At 31.4% G+C, this 18388-nt stretch overlaps 1 protein-coding gene across 1 annotated transcript; it reads left to right on the top strand.

Moving 5' to 3' along the window:
* The first annotated feature begins 2118 nt into the window (after positions 1 to 2118).
* On the top strand, positions 2119 to 11376 carry LOC109618713 (galactoside alpha-(1,2)-fucosyltransferase 2). Its single transcript, XM_034458363.2, has 3 exons — positions 2119 to 2201; positions 9434 to 9480; positions 10358 to 11376. Exons 2-3 carry the CDS (start codon positions 9459 to 9461, stop codon positions 11374 to 11376), a joined length of 1041 nt encoding a protein of 346 aa, XP_034314254.2. The 5' UTR covers positions 2119 to 2201; positions 9434 to 9458.
* Positions 11377 to 18388: the final 7012 nt, after the last annotated feature.

Genomic DNA, 18388 nt, shown 5'->3' with positions numbered 1-18388 from the left:
GTCTGTCTCTCTCTCTCTCTCTGTCTGTCTCTCTCTGTCTGTATCTCTCTGTCTCTCTCTCTCTCTCTCTCTCTCATATCGACAATGGCATTGCCATACCCTACAATACACTATTCTTATCTGGAATTTTGTCTTTGAGGTTGTAAATCATTATATCTTCTATGGTTTAAAACTTTATCATAACCTATATTTTGACATGTCGATTATTTTTTTAGTTTCGTTTCATAGCTAAAACATTTAGATTAAACAGATCTTTCTTCGCGAGACGATTTTTACACAGCTGGGGCGAATACACTTCGGGTTAAAATTGTTCGGGGGGAAATACATACAGGGCAAACAAAACCACTTAGATTCGCAAAGCCAACAGTGTTATTTCTAATTTAATTGTTTATACTGTGTGGGGTTAATTCATCAATGTTAATTTAACCATTTTATAACCACTATATAAGAGCTGTTAAGACATTTATTTGTAGGAAAGAGCATGTACGAATGATCTTTATTTAGAACAGTTTGATGTTGCTAGGATACAGGTTTCAGATCCATGATTTGATTGGTTAATTTAGATATTGAATCTCGAATTTCGAATTTCGAATCTCGTATTTCGAATCTCGTATTTCGAATCTCGAATCTCGAATGATCCTTCTCGGCTTTCGTAGAAATGGAACTTGCTCTACGCAATTATTATGTATCTGATAAAAAATTTCAGCTCCCTTTTATAATTCCTAATATTGTCCGATATTCATGCCGAGATGGATTTTTGTTTTCGTTTGTTTTTTTGTTTTGTTTTTTTTTCCCGATAGCAACAGTTTGTTATTAAGACTAAGAACTCTGTGTCTCTTGTTGTTAAACTGTGTAGATAAAGCTAAAAGGAATATATATCAAACAACATCGTCTCAAGCCATAGTCCGGAGTCCGTTTATACACATGTATATATACCTCTCTTCACCATGATCGTTCATGTTGGCCGTGGTTTGCTAAGATTGTCAAACCAATACCGGCCGTTTATGTAATATTTCCGGTAAATCGCTTCAACTTCAATTTATTTTGAGAAGTCATGATAATTAACTGACAGCACAATAATGAGCAGTTTTCATATTTTTATCAGACAAGTCGCGATCAGTAATTATTTTATTAATTCAACTTCACAAAAACTTTTCTTAAACTTGAAAGATTAACAAAATTAAATGATGAATAATAAGCTACTGATCTTGATTTGACAGAAAAAAATATTGTGTTCAATACAGATTCAAACACTACACAGAAACTTTTTCGTGGGTGTGTTTAGGGAGTATTGGACATTTATGACGCATTCGCCGGCGTAACGAGGAATCTTGACCCGGGTTGAAATTTGACCCGGATATCATTTTTCAACGTTGAAAAATTGATACCAAAAGTCGTGAAATTATACCTGGGATCAGTTTTCAACAGCCTGAAAAATATTTTTCAAACTTCTAATGACATCGACACGTTGAAAACTGACCCTGTTGAAAATTGACTCCGACTTCAGAGTTTTGAACTGTCTTTGAACAGAAGTGTAACTTGCTCTTCACAGTTTAATTGTACATGTGTGTACTTTAAAGTTTCGGTTTCAAAACTTTAACTCTTTCATACTATCCGCTATATTTGCTGTCTTGGGTAATTTGACATTTCAAAGGTTGATTTTTCTGACTTCAATCATTTAATATTTCATTTGACTGAAAACGTGGTATGTAGCAACCTCTAATGACACACTGTCCACTAATGATATAATGTTGCATTAGTGGTCAGGATGTTGACCACTAATGATATAATTTTATCAAACCCGGGTCAATTTTCAACCTGGGTTAACATTTTTTGTTACACCGACATAATCACCATTGTTAAAGTAGTTTTAATTCAACCAACATTAATTCATATTCTTTGTTGTTCTAATGTATAATTAACAAACCAACATATTCAACTTAACAACAAATTAGTGATTCAATTGTGCTAAAAACCACAATAGCAAATAGTCTTGTGCTGTCTATGGTTTAATTTTAAAATTCTTCAGAAATATTTTTGTACAAGCTAACCACTTTGAGTTTAATATACCCGGTAATCATTTTTGGTACAAGTTAACTATATCTGGTCAATCACTCACTTCATGTCAGCCTTACTGACCAGTCCGGGCTCACTTTGTCAATGGTCTTCAATCTTGTTAGATGCGTGCCTCGAACCACTAAGTAAGTCTTTTTTATTGAAGTAATTGCTTAACTTTGTTAGTATTAAATTGTATTTTTGAAGTATAGTTACAGATGGAAATTTATTTTACAGATAAAACATTCTTAAAAGTATGGCACGCCATTATGGTCTTTAAAGTAATTTACAGTTTGAAGGTATAAAGTAAGATTCTATATTTTCCTATTTAGTAATTTGTTATTTCTATTTGTAGTAGTTTTTTACCAATATTATTCACGACGGCAACGTTTACACACTAAATAAAATATGAAACCCGTGTGACTTTTGTTTGCGTTGTGCAAGTTTAGCTATTTGCCTGCACCAGGCAGAATAAGTCTTATGAATTGGACCTTTTTTATGTTAATAAAATCCCGCCAAAAGTTTAACAATAATTTTTTAATATCGTAAAATTGCTTTTCTTCAAACTTTCTTCAACAAAAAATATTTAGCACAACTACTTTTTGATTAATGATAATCAATTTGGATCTTCAAGTAAACAGACGAAGTTGTATATATTTTGTCTGTATACGACTATTTCAGTTCAAGTAAAAAGGCAAAATATCAGGGGCAATGTCAGAATGGTGTATTTTACAATAAAGGACTATATACATGTATATGATCAAATAACTGCCCCCCCCCCCCCCCAAATTTTAACCAATTCTTAAGCAGTTTTGTATGAAAATCAAATCTTTATCCAACGTTATACAGAGGTTGTCTAACATATTAGACTCAACATTAGTCACCATTGTCCGTGACCTCTCCATCTATGACGTCACTTAAGTATTTTTTTCCAAATGTAAATATCGTCATTTTTCCTTGATACTTTGCCTTTGTAAGTATATAGCGCAGGTATACTCAAGTACGATTTAAAATTTCGAATATATATATATATATATATATATATATATATATATATATATATATATATATATATATATATATATATATATATATATATATATATATATCAGGGATGGGGTCAATTACAATGGAAAGTAATTAATTAAATTACAATTACTTGCATCAATTCTTCAATTAAATTACCATTACCATTACAAGAGTTTTCAAATGTAATTAATTAAATTACAAATTACATTTTCATCAAAATTTACTAAAACCATGATTTATATACAACACATAAACATTTAAGGAGGTACATCTATAATGTGAATAAAATTTCCTCATAATTAAGATAATTTCACTGTTTGAGAATTTGCTAACTATTCTAATAATTAGTTACAATTTTTGGAAAGAAAAAATATAAATTTGGTTTTTATTGTTTATTTTAAAATGCAGGTACTGGTAGTCACAATATGGAGGTGTCCCATTCACCCTGATATTCAATAAACATTTAAAAGTCATATCCCTTAACCTACACCTAAAGTATTTCTTGCATGCAAAACTATTATATGAAAACTTTCTCCTTTGCATTTTTATACACTATTTTTTTTTCTTTGTAAATACAATGCCAAAGTACAGGTTAATCTCGGGTAGAGGGCAGACTTTAATTGTTATCAAAACACAATTCACATCTGTTGTTCTCTACCTAATTATGAAAATGTTAGCAATAAGGGAACACACCCTGTGGACATGTTAGGCATCAAAATCTTAAACCCATTTGAAGCCATGCATTTTAGCTCTGTGTATTTTAGGTTATCAATTACAAAGCATGACTTGATAGTTTATATAATTTCGATAACACTGATTTTGTTTGTAAATTAAACAGTGATGTTTTAAACTAATTAAATGATAATTGACACACTAATTATTCTAATTAGAAGGGAAATAAGTATTTTTTAAGAAAAAACAGATCAAACAAATTATCAAATACATGTACTTAATTAAATTAGGGAAACTTATCATTAAATATTGAATCACTGAAAAAATCCATTTTGAAAAATATTCAGTATTATAATGATATATATCATAATAGTTTAATGCTTTTTAACTACTCTTCGAACTTGACCTAATGTACCATAGTGGGGGAAAAATGGGTAGTGGACAGCTTAATATTTATATGTCCATCAGTGTGTAATTGAAAGTAATTGAAAAGTAATTGGAATTACATGCCTTTTTTGAAAGTAATTAATTAAATTACCATTACATGTAATTGAAAATGTGGCCAATTACACATTACTTCCAATTACATCAAAATTTGTAATTAATTACACTCAATTACCATTACAAATTACCATTACCCCATCCCTGATATATATATTTATATATATATATATGTACTTATTTCTCATTTTTTCCATATCATTAGAGGTTACGGTTTTTGACCGCTAATGATATAAATCTGAAGTTATATCATTATCAGACGGTTAGGTTGTTCGTTAATGATAAAATTATATCATTAGTGGTCAACATCCTGACCACTAATGCAACATTATATCATTAGTGGAAGTTGTATCATTAGAGGTTGCTACAGTGCATATTTCTAGGATTTTGATTTCTGATAATTTATGAAAAAAATACTAGCTTTGGAACTTGGTCATTTTTTTTGCAAAATAATGCATACAGGGTACCCTCACCGTACGGATAACTCCTCCGACAGTTTTCAAGATAGGAAGTTTTTATTTTACAGATCGATTGTATATATATATAAGAGGTGTGCTTATTGCTAGGATTTTGATTTCTAGTATTTGATGAAAAAAACCTCAGCTTTTGAACTTCATTTGCAAATAGGGTACTCCATTACACTGGATACGGTAGGTAGGGTAGTGTTTATCAATTCAGGGTTGACATGGATTATGGATACAGTTCAAATAAAAAAAAACCCGGTTTGCGATCACATTGACAGCTTTTCAATTCTTTTAAAATATGTAATCATATATATATATATCAATTTATTTATATTTGATTTTTGTACACGTGCCAGTATGTATATCCAATAAATATTCTACAGATGTAATTGTAAAATTGACTATTTTAATGCATATTCACGATTTCAAAATCCGCGAGATGTGTTTCTAGCAAATTCACGCAGATATTAATTCTTTGAGTTTCATTAGGGATTAAGAGCAAGTCAGTGTCCGATATGAAATTTTTCAAAAGTTCTTTTAGGCGGCAATTTTGACCAAAATTTTTTTTCTTTGTCTATACAATTAAAGAAACCGGTGGTAATCAATCCGTCCTTTTTTGCCAATTGCTTTCACGAGATTTACAACTGATCTTGGAGGGTCATACAAAACTACTGAATCGTAATTTAGGGCACCTTATCTACTCCCATTCACAGAGCTGAAGTAGGAATCACTATTCGTACATGCACAAAACTGTTATTATTTCGTAATGTTTACACTGTTTTCACTGTTTTGTCCTCATGATATCTGAATAACACATTTCAACTAGATATGTACAGTTCTCAAGTTCTTTAAAAACATGATTGTATAAGTACGAAACGTCCGACATAGAGTTGCAATTAACAAGAGTTTTAGGATATGATTCCCTTAGTAAACCAGGTGCATCTACAAGTCAGTAAATTGCAGTTTCAATTTCACTGCTCACTTTCTTCACTACCAATTTGATATTTGGCTTATTTTGATAAAATGATATCTGTGTTGTATCATTTTCTGTTAATCCCATGACTTTCATGACACGTTTTTTATCATTTGGTTCATGTAACACTGAGGGCCAAGGCTGGTGTCGATAGAAACAGGGATCTCAGCTCTCCTACATGACGGAACCACTTACTAAAACAATATATTCATCGAAGTCGTTGTTCCCTCCCTAAAAAATAGAAATAATTTTACTTTAAGAAACTATAATCCTTAACAGTCCTGTCTTTGTGACTAATTCCCTGTCTATTACTATACCCCCGCTCCGAAGGAGAAGAGGGTATACTGTTTTACCCTTGTGTGTTTGTCTTTCTGTCTGTCTGCCCGTAACACAAATTCTCGTCAAAGAATTCTTAGCAACTATTTATCGTAGGTGCTTAAAATTTTAACACAATTTGTTCAGGCATGCAAAACCGGGGGATATATTTTGTATCAATCGAACGTCAACTTCCTGTTGAATGATAGCTTTGTTTATTTTTAGCCAAAATTATCAAACAAATTTTTGTCAAGTATTTCTACATGTAAGCAACTATTTATTGCAAATGCTTGAAATTTAACACACTATTTGCTTGGGCATGCCATATCGTGGGATATATTTTTGTACCAATCAGACGTCAACTTCATTTTAAATGACGACTTTTATTATTTTTAGCCTAAATTTCCAAACAATTTTCGTCACAAGATTTCTAAGCAACTATTTATCGCAGATGCTTGAAATTTTTTCCACATTTTATTTAGGCATACCATATCGTTGGATGTATTTTTGTACAAATCGAACGTCAACTTCCTGTTAAATGTCGACTTTGCTTATTTTGCATATTTACATTAGAGTGGGGGTATCACTAGTGAGCATTAGCTTACAAACATCTTGTTCTTAATAAATAGAAACCGTTGGTATCGGAGGGATAACTAAAGGTTTTTCACAATCTATTGAATACACGTACTTTTAATGGGACTTTCCATTCTACTTTCATCTATTAACAATTTTAAAATTGACAGCTACTTAAAGCAATCCTTCCTTATAATTTGTGTATTATTTCATAATTTCGCATTTTTAAAAATTTTTTACAATAAAGATTGTTGGCAAATAATGGATGCAAATAATTCTTTATTTCCCTTTCACCGTATCTGTTAAATAAATCTTACCACGTTGTTGCGATTGTGCGAAACTCATCTAACATAATAATGTCCACGCTGAAATTTTGTAACAACTGTCTGAACTTTTAATCTTCAAGAGATTCTGGCGAAGAAAATACATGTTAGTGTTATGTCTGTATATCAACTCATCCATCTCATGACTGTAACCTTTTCTAAAAGAATTTTTTATCGTCTTCTGTGGTTTGGCCCGAACAACTGGAAGGTACATTTGATACGGTACTGAGATACCGAATTCTGGCAACCCAGCAAATACAGTCTTTCTCTGCTAGAATAGATTGAAGCATTTCGTATTATAATACTTTCATGTTAAATACTGAAATATGATTGGTTTAGACTCAGTTGGTAATCCGTTCTATTACCCTCTGCGTTAGCAACGCATTTGGCAACGGGTAACACAACGAATTGTTACATGCGCGTATATTATGAACGTACGGTTCGCCGTAGAATTCACTTCATTTTTATATAAAAGCAGTAAAATTTTCTTTAAAATTAAGACTTTCAGTATAATAAAATAAATAGTGCCTCTCGGGGTGTCAATTTCAACAGTTACCCTCCTGTTGCGTCGGTTGACAATGGTTGTTTCGGGGTGTCAATTTCAACAGTTACCCTCCCAAACAGGCACTATTTTATATATTGCTCTGTATTTAAACTATCAACTGAAAAATTCACACAAACATTCTTGAACACTTCATCCATGTTTTTCTTCGCCATTTTCAAATACTTTACAAGTTGGACTTCAGAGACAAGATTTGATTGGTTAGATAAGGCCATAACCTGTAATTAGCATCCGATTTTTTGTCGATAAAGGTCACTTGCAAGTGAAACTTAACGCAGCTTCTTCAAACTTTCCACGCGACCATCAAAATAAGGTTTGAATTTAATCTGACTGATTTGAAGGGGGCTGTCCCTTTTCAACAAAAACAAGAATATGCATCGTGGCATAACAAGTGTTTCGACTGTTTGACTATAAGATATGTAAACATATGTATCCAATAAAATTCATCCTCTTTACCAATGACTCGTATTGTCCCTGATAATTTCAGAGGGTAACTACTCCAAATATTTTAAGAACTTACGGCATGCCGTTTCTGTATTCAATAATATAAAATTTCGAAGTGAGTAGGCCGCAGCAAAGCGTCGGCCAATGACGGTCATATTGTCGAATATTATTTGTCCCCAAACAAACATATAGAGATATATATTAGGCAGTCACGTGCTTTGTTTTAATCAATAAATGTGTGGCATTTCAGTCGGGGAAAACAAATGGCCATATTGGCACCACCCTAGGGCCTGAACCCCTGACCCATGTTTTTCATAATTTTGGTAGAGTGCTTCAAGGTCAACATTATCATGCATTTAGTTTTCAATATGTTTGTAAGTTGAGAATAAGATATTTGAAATTTTAGCTTTTTTTGTGTATTGGCCCCATCCATGGCGCAAAGGGGTGTAGTAGAGCCTTGATTTTCAAAATTTAGGTTTCTTGTACCATGTGCTTCACACAAAAATGGTGAAATTGGCCTTGTAGTTTTGAAAGAAGTAAAAAAATGTACATTTGTAAAGTTGTTACAAACGGTGGACAACGCACGAAGACAAATTGCATTAGGTCATCTTAGTGATTCGGGAGAAGAGTTTTGAAAATTTAGCTTTTTTTGTACATGTATATTTGTATAATGTTTTCTTTATGCAAAAATCTGCGAAAAATGACTTAGTTTAACAGCTCGTATTTTTTTTTTAATTACCAAAAATCTAAATCCAAGTAATACTCTCATTTCTGGTGTAAGTCCAATTTCTCTGCTAAACATCAACTACCTATCTTGAAAACGGAAAGAGGAGTTATCCATACAGTAGGGGTACCCCTATATGCAATATTCTGCGAGAAAAGGACTTAGTTTTACAGCTGGTATTTTTATCATAAATTGTCAAGAATCAAAACCCCAGTTATATGCACGTATCTTACATATATCTGATTGATCCGCAAAACAACAACTTCCTATCTTGAAATCTGTATGAGGAGTTATCCGTTCAGTAGGGTACCCGTTTGGCAGCCGTGCGTCCGCCGTTTCAATAACCGGATTTTTCCATTGGAAACCCGGTTAAAAATGATTCTTTAATAAACGAGTCAAATAATTAGAGCGTTCTGCAAAATACGATAGCTTTATAAAATACATTGGATATATCAAGTAAATAAGATGAAGCTTTAAAAAAATTACAAATTATTTTATATCATAATGTCAAATTAATTATATGACTAATTCTTGCATTGAATTCAAGTAAATCAGTGCAAGTTACATAAGCAATAAATTTGGCTTACACTACGTTATTATTTAGGAAAGTCAACTATAAACTATAAATGTTAATATTGCTTCTCCAAATTTATACAACTATATAAATATAAAAGTTGTTATTGCAAAAGGGAAACAATCAGTGTCTGATTCTTGAATCCCTGTTTAAAAGCATCCACAGACAAACTGTGTTCAACTGCTTACTATTAGACAATAATTGATTATTTTTTTTTATTGTAGATAAAGGAAATATTGAAGAGTAAGAATGGAACGATATCCTCAGTTAAGTAAGACTATTGTATTTCTAACTTTCTTTTATTGTTCTCTTAAATACAAGTGTTCCAATTCATGTAACAGAGTTCAGATTTACTAATATTTTATACTCTAATTTTGATGTATGACTCACAGTTTGTTTTCCCGCGAGAAGTAAAGCAGTTCATGGTTATGGATTAAAAGTTTATCGTGGCGTTTTTCCCAATTAATAATTCTGTTTAGGCCAGTTATATTATCAAATTTGAAATATTTATGACTATTACATGTATCTATGATATCTCCAAATTTTTCAAAGAATAACTTAAATGTTCACATGTTATATACATTGGATTGATAATAGTAAATTAGAGTAATTATAATGTATTTTTGTCATTAATTCAAATTAGGTAATTTGAGGGCAACCGTTTGTTAGTATAATAGCAACAGCTAGTTACACCTATAGCGTATGAACAATTTCCGTAAACTTCATCATACAAAATAGACATGACTAGAATCAGGATTTTTTAGGCAAAAATCGCTTCATTTACTGCTATATCGATTTTAAATATCTGTTGAATGGGATGTCGAACTCGTTTATTTACAAAAGCTGTTTGAATGGTATTTCTGTAATATATTTCTGCAGAAAAATATCTGGAGAGGCTGTTAGATAAATGTAGTTTTAAAATTTGTGATTTTGTTTATGTAAAAATGTGAATAATGATCTTCTCATTAACATTCTTTTTTTGGTGATTGTGTTGAAAGAAACCGATTATCGTTCCTTACAATAGAATTATTCATTTTAATAACATTTTTTTCCTGATTTGTGATAGTGTTTATATGGACAGTTGATTGTTCCAGACATCAGATAAAACTTTGTTTTGCTGTGTCTATATTTGGATCTATGTGTTTCAGAAATTTATCTACTGTTTGCGCTAGGATTGTTGGTAATCTCGATGATCAGGATGAACAGTTACAGTTTGAGAAATCAGTCCAAGTTCACAGATCCCACTCCCAAAAAACATTCATATAACAAAAATTATAATCCTAATGTAGTGACTGAAAAGTTTGGAAAGAAGAAGTTGGATGGTATAGTGTGTGTCAAATTTCAAGGACGACTTGGGAACTCAATGTTTCAGTATGTGTTCCTCTATCTAATAGCCAAACTCAAACATTTGTATCCTATTCTTCCAGAAAATTCTGAATTGTTCCATATATTTGAAATCGAAAAGACAACGCTTTCCGCCATCAAGAAACCTTTAAACGCTTGCTCCAAGCTACCCGAGTACAAGGAAAGATGGTCAACATCTTATGACGAAAAGTTACTTACAGTTCCAAGTAATAAAAGCGCAAGATTTGTTGGGTACTTTCTTTCATGGAAATACTGGCTCGATTACGAAGATGAAATTCGGAAACTTTTAACGTTCAAAGATTTTATCGTACAAAAAGCACATGCACAGATGAGGAATATCACAAGCAAAATGGAGTTTGATATCACCAACGAGGAGAATGTTATTGTCAGTATACATATCAGACGGGGAGATTTCGCGAGCAGTGTTTATATAAATTACGGACATCTTTCACCCAATGAAACATATTACCGAAACGCAATGAAATATTTCAAATCGCGGCATAAAAAAGTTTTGTTTGTGGTGGGATCTAACGATATAGACTGGTCTAGAAAAGCATTGGAAGGGGAAAAGAATGTATATTTTTCGACAGGAAATGCCGCGGCGGAGGACATTGCTTTGCTGTCTCTAGCTAACCACACAATTATTTCCATCGGCACTTATGGTTGGTGGATCGGATGGATGGCACAGGGAACATGTGTATACTATAAGAACGCTATGAGACCTGGATCCAGGTTCGCAAACAATGTACGGACTCATTCTCTTGATGATTTTATTTACCCTGGGTGGATTCCAATAGAATAAATATATTTTCAAATTATTGTTTGACTGTGTTTCTCGTACATCGTTCTTTGCTTCTAACAGTATGATAGATTTATCTTCATAACCAGGCGTCTATTACTGAGCTGCCCTTTGATATTACTCAGGTACCAAGTGACCTATTGCAATCAGAATTCGTCCGTCGTCGTTCGCCGTCAATTATATATGCGATAAAATTTTACAATTTGACTTATTGAAAACTACTGCATGGTTAACTATTGCTGAAACATTTCTAGGATAAGAAAGATAAATAAAAGTGGAATTTAGGGCCATAACTTTCTCGGGGCTTTTAAAAATGGAGACGCCAGTTCAGCAAAAAATGCCACATTTTTCAAATTCTTCTTTTATCCTATACAAGTTGGAAAAAAACCTAAATGTTTGACTATTATGTCTATTAGGCCCTCTTACTTAACTATCTTCAAGGCCCCTAGATCAAGGATCCAGACCCTAGGTCCGGACTATTATGGACATGTAATAAAATGAAATAAATCTTGGGAAAAAAAATTCGCTACTCACAGTAAGAGAAAAGCTAAATATGTGGTTATGGTGTCCATGAAGCCTTCTACGAAAACTGTGAAATTTATGGTCCCTAGGTAAGAGGTTCAGGCCTTAGGGCGTTTCAATTATAAACAAATAGTAAAAAGTATGAAATAATAGAAAATATTTTACTCCTTTTCCCCAATGTATCTATATTTGAGATGAACTAATATATACTTCCGTCCATGTAACCTTCTACCTCAATCGTGAAATTTATAGTAAGGGAATTAGGCCTTAGGCCCTGGGCGGGGGCAATATCATGAACATAAATCCTCAAATTTATTCTCTCTAGCCACAGTAGTTGAAGATAAACTTAATGCAAGTGTATGATCATGAAGTACTTCACCAAAATTGTGAAATTCCCCTGTTTCGGGAGTCCAGGTCTAAGCACTGGGTCATAATGGTCATATAGTATAATTGTATTAAAAATGGATCTTAAAATATCGTTTCTATCTACAGAAACGTATATAAACTTTAATGCATGAATATGATGTTCATGAATAGTTTAAAGTAAACTTTGACCCGTGCGTGCACCGGTTGACATTGCATAATTATGATATCGGACATTTACGAAATAGATATATCGACACACCATATTGTTGATATTTACGTAACCTAGCTTTAAGCCGTATACAATGCTTTACACTCTGCTTAGTTAAAATGCCTTCAATATACCCGTAATTTAGCAAAAAATTGCAGAATCGCTTCGAAACGATTTTGGAGAAAACTATTGGAGTTGCATTGAAAAAAACCAGTCAAATTATTCATAACAAATCATTTTGAGGCTGTAAATACCTTTCATCTAAAACTTTAATTGATATTAATGAAGAATTCAACAGTTTTTCACCAAGTGAGTGAACGTTTTTTACTCACTTCAAATTTACACACCGTGTTGACATTCGGAACTCTCGGGATTTTTCATATTAAAGGGGCATGGTCACGATTTTGGTCAATTTTTTTTTTTTTTTTTTTTATTATTTACAATGCTTTATGAATGCATTTCTCATGATCAAATGAAATGTGGGTGCCCGTCGATGAGTTTTAAGCAAGATACAGGGCTTACAATTCTTCGTCATGTAAACAAGGCTCGTGCTATGTTTTTGTTTACATAGGTTCAATATACCAGTTAAAATCTTTTTCAAGATGATTTGTCTATATGCTTATTCATTTTAAGCATAAATAAACAGTTTCAAACGATTAACACATTCATTTGAGGTCTAAAACTGGAATTTTCACTTCAACATTCAAAATGTAAACAAAAGCTTTGTTTACATAGCTAGGAATTGTCAGCTCTGTAACTCGCTTATAACTCAACAAATGACACTCAGATTTTGGTTGCCTATTAAAAATGCCTTACTGAAGCATTATAATAAACATTAAAATCGAAAAAATAATTTTTGACCAAAATCGTGACCATGCCCCTTTAAATGCAAATGAAATCTTTGATGAACAGAATATATATATATATATATATATATATATATATATATATATATATATAGCAAATTGTCAATGAAAATTTACACATAATTAACTGTAATATCGTTTCTGAGTTTATCCATGCAAATGTGACATTGTGAAAACACACTAAAGAGCCTCCCGTGATTGTAAAATTTAAAAAATCTAGATGATTTCCGGATTTTTTAAAAGGAATTTTCGTTTATTATTTATTTAATTAGTGAAGCTTGATTGAGAAAAAAAAAAGTGGTAATCTTCAAGTACCAATGATATTTAAAATATAAAACCAAAGACAGTATTCTACCGATTTCTCGGTATTAAAGCCCAAACATTCGAGTATATTATTTTAATACAGTAGTATAGCTAAAAATTATTTTATCCCTCGTTTCACTCCTTTGAAAATAAATATCTTCTTGGCTTATTAAGACATTTTGCCAATAAACTGTTAAATGCCTGCACCAGAGTAACAGCTAACATCTTAAGTATTTTATCACGTATGAGTTGATGAAATAATTAATGAGAAACAAATTTAAAAATTACTTTTATTTTCGATAAACCAGCACGAAATAGCAAAACTGAGAGTAATGTGGTGGACACGCTTTGGCGGATCGAAGTCATTGGGAATTTGCATTAAAATACTAGTATATGCTTGCAATAAAAAAATTATTGAATGATTACGTAAAGAGTGTATAATATTTACTGGGAACTTACCAGTACTTACGCCATACATAGGAATTAAGATATGAAAATAGTGAATAAATAAAATGATCATATTCGTTTCTTGAAAGTGCGATTTTAGTTTTGATGGAAAGAATTTTCCAGAACAGGGTAACCAAGAACACGGGTTCAATTTGACAAATTAACGTCATGGTGGAAAGCGCAGGGCGGGTTATTCATTGGGCAATTACCATGGATGTGACAACACTGGTTCAATATAATTATGCAGATAAATATGTATACATGTAACTAATACTAACGATTTTAAATTACTAACATTTTAACAATGACAATGACAATGAACTTTATTCTCAATAAACTGTTTTTACAGTGTAGAGAAGATATATACAAAAATTACATTGTGAAGAAGGATTAGTACATGTACATTAACCAAGAGAGCTAACTCTCTCAATAATTGTATTTATAAATTTACAAATCTTGATAAGTTGTTTTTTGTTTGATACATTAAACAATGCTTTAAATTTTAAAACATTTGGGTTTGATATATAATATTTTGGTAAATACATGTTTCTAGCATCAGTTATACAAAGGTCAGAACAATTAAACAAATAGTGGAATTCATCTCCAATTTCATTACAAGTACATAATTTGCAATTTCTATTCTCTCTTGGAATATTGAACCATCTTCCTGTCTCAATAGGTAGTTTTGAGTTACCAGTTCTAAAAATACAGTATTTCTTCCATAGTTTTGTTGGCAAATTCAAAAAATATTCCTCAAAAGCTAATGATTTTTTAAACAATCTATAATTTATACTTTTTGGTGAATTTTGAACATCACTATACCATGTTTGTTTGAACTGATCTAATAGTATGCTGCGAACTTTCGTTTTTAACCAAGGAATATTTATAGAATTTTCTTGCCATAAATAGGACAATCCACAATTATCTAAAATGTTCTTTACAAGTACACACCATGGATTCTTATAGTTTTTGAGTACATGAAAAAGTTTTGAAGATAACTTAGAATTCTGGGAATTAATTAATTTACCCCAAAATGAAATCATTCTAACTTTAATATTAATAATAAGTGGATACCTTCCAAGTTCACCATACACCATATAGTTTGGTGTTGAGGAACTCAGATTTAATATATGTTTACAGAACTTAAGATGAAGTTTCTCAATAAGCTTTGTTCTTTGGAAACCCAATACTTCACAGCCGTATAAAAATATTGGCTGGACAATTTTATCAAACATGTCTTATTTACAGTCGATTGCTAAATTATGCTTTCTACATTTTCCAATACAACTATACATGGCTTTAATAGCCTTTTCATATAGATCATTAAGATTTAAAATGAATGAATTGCTTTTACAAAATGTAACAGCTAAATACTTAAAATTGTTAACTATTTCCAAATGTGAGCCTTCAAAAGTAAATTGGTTACTGCTTTTACCTCTACCAAATATGACCACTTTGGTTTTTTTACTATTGGCCTTAAGATGCCAGTTTTCACAGTATTCAGAAAAAGTATTCAAAAGGTATTGGAATTCTTCAGGGTTTTCAGACAATAAGATGGTATCATCAGCATACAGTAAAACAAAAAGACTTAAATAAAGATTAAGATCTTTTCTTATCTTGTTGGAGAGACATGTTAAACCTCTAACATTATTTACATAAAGATATTCTTCTAGGTCGTTTAAATACAGTGAAAATAAAAAAGGTGACAAATTTTCCCCTTGTCTTACTCCAACAGTACATTCAAAAAAGTCAGAACATCTTCCATTGACCAGTACTTTTGACTTTATACCTTTATACATATTTGTGATAATCTTAAAACATTTTCCATCAATATTATTCAATAAAACCTTGTTCCATAGGCCAATATGCCAGACAGAATCAAATGCTTTTTCAAAATCAATGAAAGCACAATACAATTTCATTTTGTGTATTTTAAAAAGTTCTATAAGAGAATATAATGAAAAAATATGGTCAACAGTGCTGTAACCTTTACGAAAACCAGCCTGATTTTCTAAAATAAGTTGAACTCTATCTGCATAATTATTAAGTCTTTCATTAATTATAGCAGTAAATAATTTTCCCAAACAGCTCAATAGTGTAATAGGTCTATAATTCTGTGGATCCTTGTTATCCCCCTTATTTTTATGCACTGGAATAATATTACCACAAATCCACTGTGTAGGTATCACACCAGAATCAAATATTTTGTTAAATAATACAACATATAAGTTTAACATACAGTCATGTGTACTTTTAATATATTCATTAAATATTCTATCATCTCCACATGCCTTGTTATTCTTCAGTATGGTAATACTTTTCAAAATTTCATCATGTGTTATAGATAGGTTAATTTCAGTATTAAGATCAATATTGGCTAACATATCAAGTTCTTTCAGGGAAAATACACTGTTCTTTGATTCATCATGATATAAACAACTGCTGTTACAACATTCTTTATAAAATGTAAAAAGATCATGTAAATCTGCACTACACCTTTGTTTGTCAACATCAGAGTTCAAAATTTTCCAATACTCTTTAGGATTTTTTGATATTAAGTTACACAATTGTTTTTTCATTTCAACTCTGTGCCTCAGATTTGCACATTTTAGTTTTTTCTTATATAACCTTTCTTTTTCATACAAATCTTCTTTAAAAATATCTCCTCCAAATTTTTTATACAATCTTTTTGCTCTTCTAAAGTTACGTCGAGCAATTTTACAGTCCTTAGTAAACCATGGTTTCTTAAAAGTATTTTTAACATTGGTATAAATTGGTTTCTTACCAAAAACATCTAAAGCGCTTCCAACCAAAATATCACAAATCTTTTCAAGAGCATTATCAATAACCTTTAGTGATATATTTTCATGCCTAATATTTGATAGTTCATTTGTTAACATTAAGATATTTTCTGATTTATCTTCTACATGATTATGGTATGTATCTTTCATTTCAGAATTCCATTTTTTTGCTAATTCTTTCGTTTGTGCTTGTTGATATATTGATTCAGTGTTATCTTGGTTACCAAGTGCTAATAGTACCACGATATGATTATGTACATCCGATAAAAATGGAGAAAATGGTAATATTATGAAATCTTGAACATGTTTTAAAAATTCAGTATTGGAAATACAGTAATCAACAACACTTGTTTTCTTGCATGTAAACTCACCCTCTTGATCACTACTAGATCTACCATTAAGAATAATCATATTTCAGTGTTTACAAACTTCAACAAGTCTTTTCCCATAAGAATTAACAATATTATCTTTAGATTTTCTTTCAATAGACAAACCATATTTTTCTAAAGACTGTACATCCAATTCATCAGACACCCAATTAAAATTAATGTCACTCTTTGTGTTATTAAATATTTGTGATGTTTCATCAGATTTGTTATAGTCTCTCAATGTTGATGTTCTACTGTTAAAGTCACCAATAAGACAAACACACTCATTTTCTTTGGATAAACAAAAAATTTCATTCTCTATATCATCAAAAATATCAACAAATGAAAACCTAGAATTAATAGGAAGTATATAAACGGTTCCCAGCAAAATATGTTTACTGATAACACGACGGATTGATAGTAAACCTTGTACATTAATTTGTAAAAAAAAAAATGAACAGATTGTGTTCTACGACAATATTAAAAATGTAATGCATGCATAATACGGGGAAATTGAAGGGGACGGGGCCCCCTTTTTTTCATAAAAGTCTATTATCTGAAATTTTTATTTGGATAGGGATAAAAATCATCGCGAAATTTGACTTAAAGAACAAAATTCGATCCTCTAAATACCCACTCACTGGTCTGTTATAAAATAAAAAAAACATGTTTTTTTCGGACAGCCGCAAAAAATAGTTAAGAATGCAAGTATGTACATGATATCATCCATTTCAGTTTAGAGTTTTTATCCCTGAACCCTTCTCTAAATGTCCAGCCATGCAGCCGGGTTTTTTTTAATTTTAATTTAAAAGAATATGTTAAGAAGCAATTGCAGAAAATTTACAAAAAGATGAAAAAAATATGGTTCTACATATTAAGCATTGGTTCATTTTAATGTGAAAATAAAAAGTGTTAATTCCCGCGGGAAATCATCTAGTTTAATCGGAAACAAAACTAGGGCACGAGCCTTGTTTACTTGAGCCCTGTATCTTTCTGATAACTCTACAACTGACTCTCTAATTTTATTTGATCATTAGATATGCATTCCTGAAGCTTTAAAAAAAACAAGTGAAAAGCTGTCGATGTGACAGCAAACCGGGGTTTCTTTTATGTGAACTGTATCCATAATCCATG

The sequence above is a fragment of the Magallana gigas genome, chromosome 7 (assembly GCF_963853765.1).
Source record: "Magallana gigas chromosome 7, xbMagGiga1.1, whole genome shotgun sequence".
NCBI lineage: Eukaryota > Metazoa > Mollusca > Bivalvia > Ostreida > Ostreidae > Magallana > Magallana gigas.
The sequence above is the reverse complement of the archived record's forward strand: the minus strand, read 5'-3'. Positions and strand labels throughout refer to the sequence as shown.

Excerpts from the sequence above, each read along its gene's own strand:
- LOC109618713 (XM_034458363.2), top strand. The coding sequence starts at position 9,459 with ATGGAACGATATCCTCAGTTAA. Across the intron at positions 9,481-10,357 it reads GGAACGATATCCTCAGTTAA|AAATTTATCTACTGTTTGCG; the intron begins GTAAGACTATTG and ends TATGTGTTTCAG.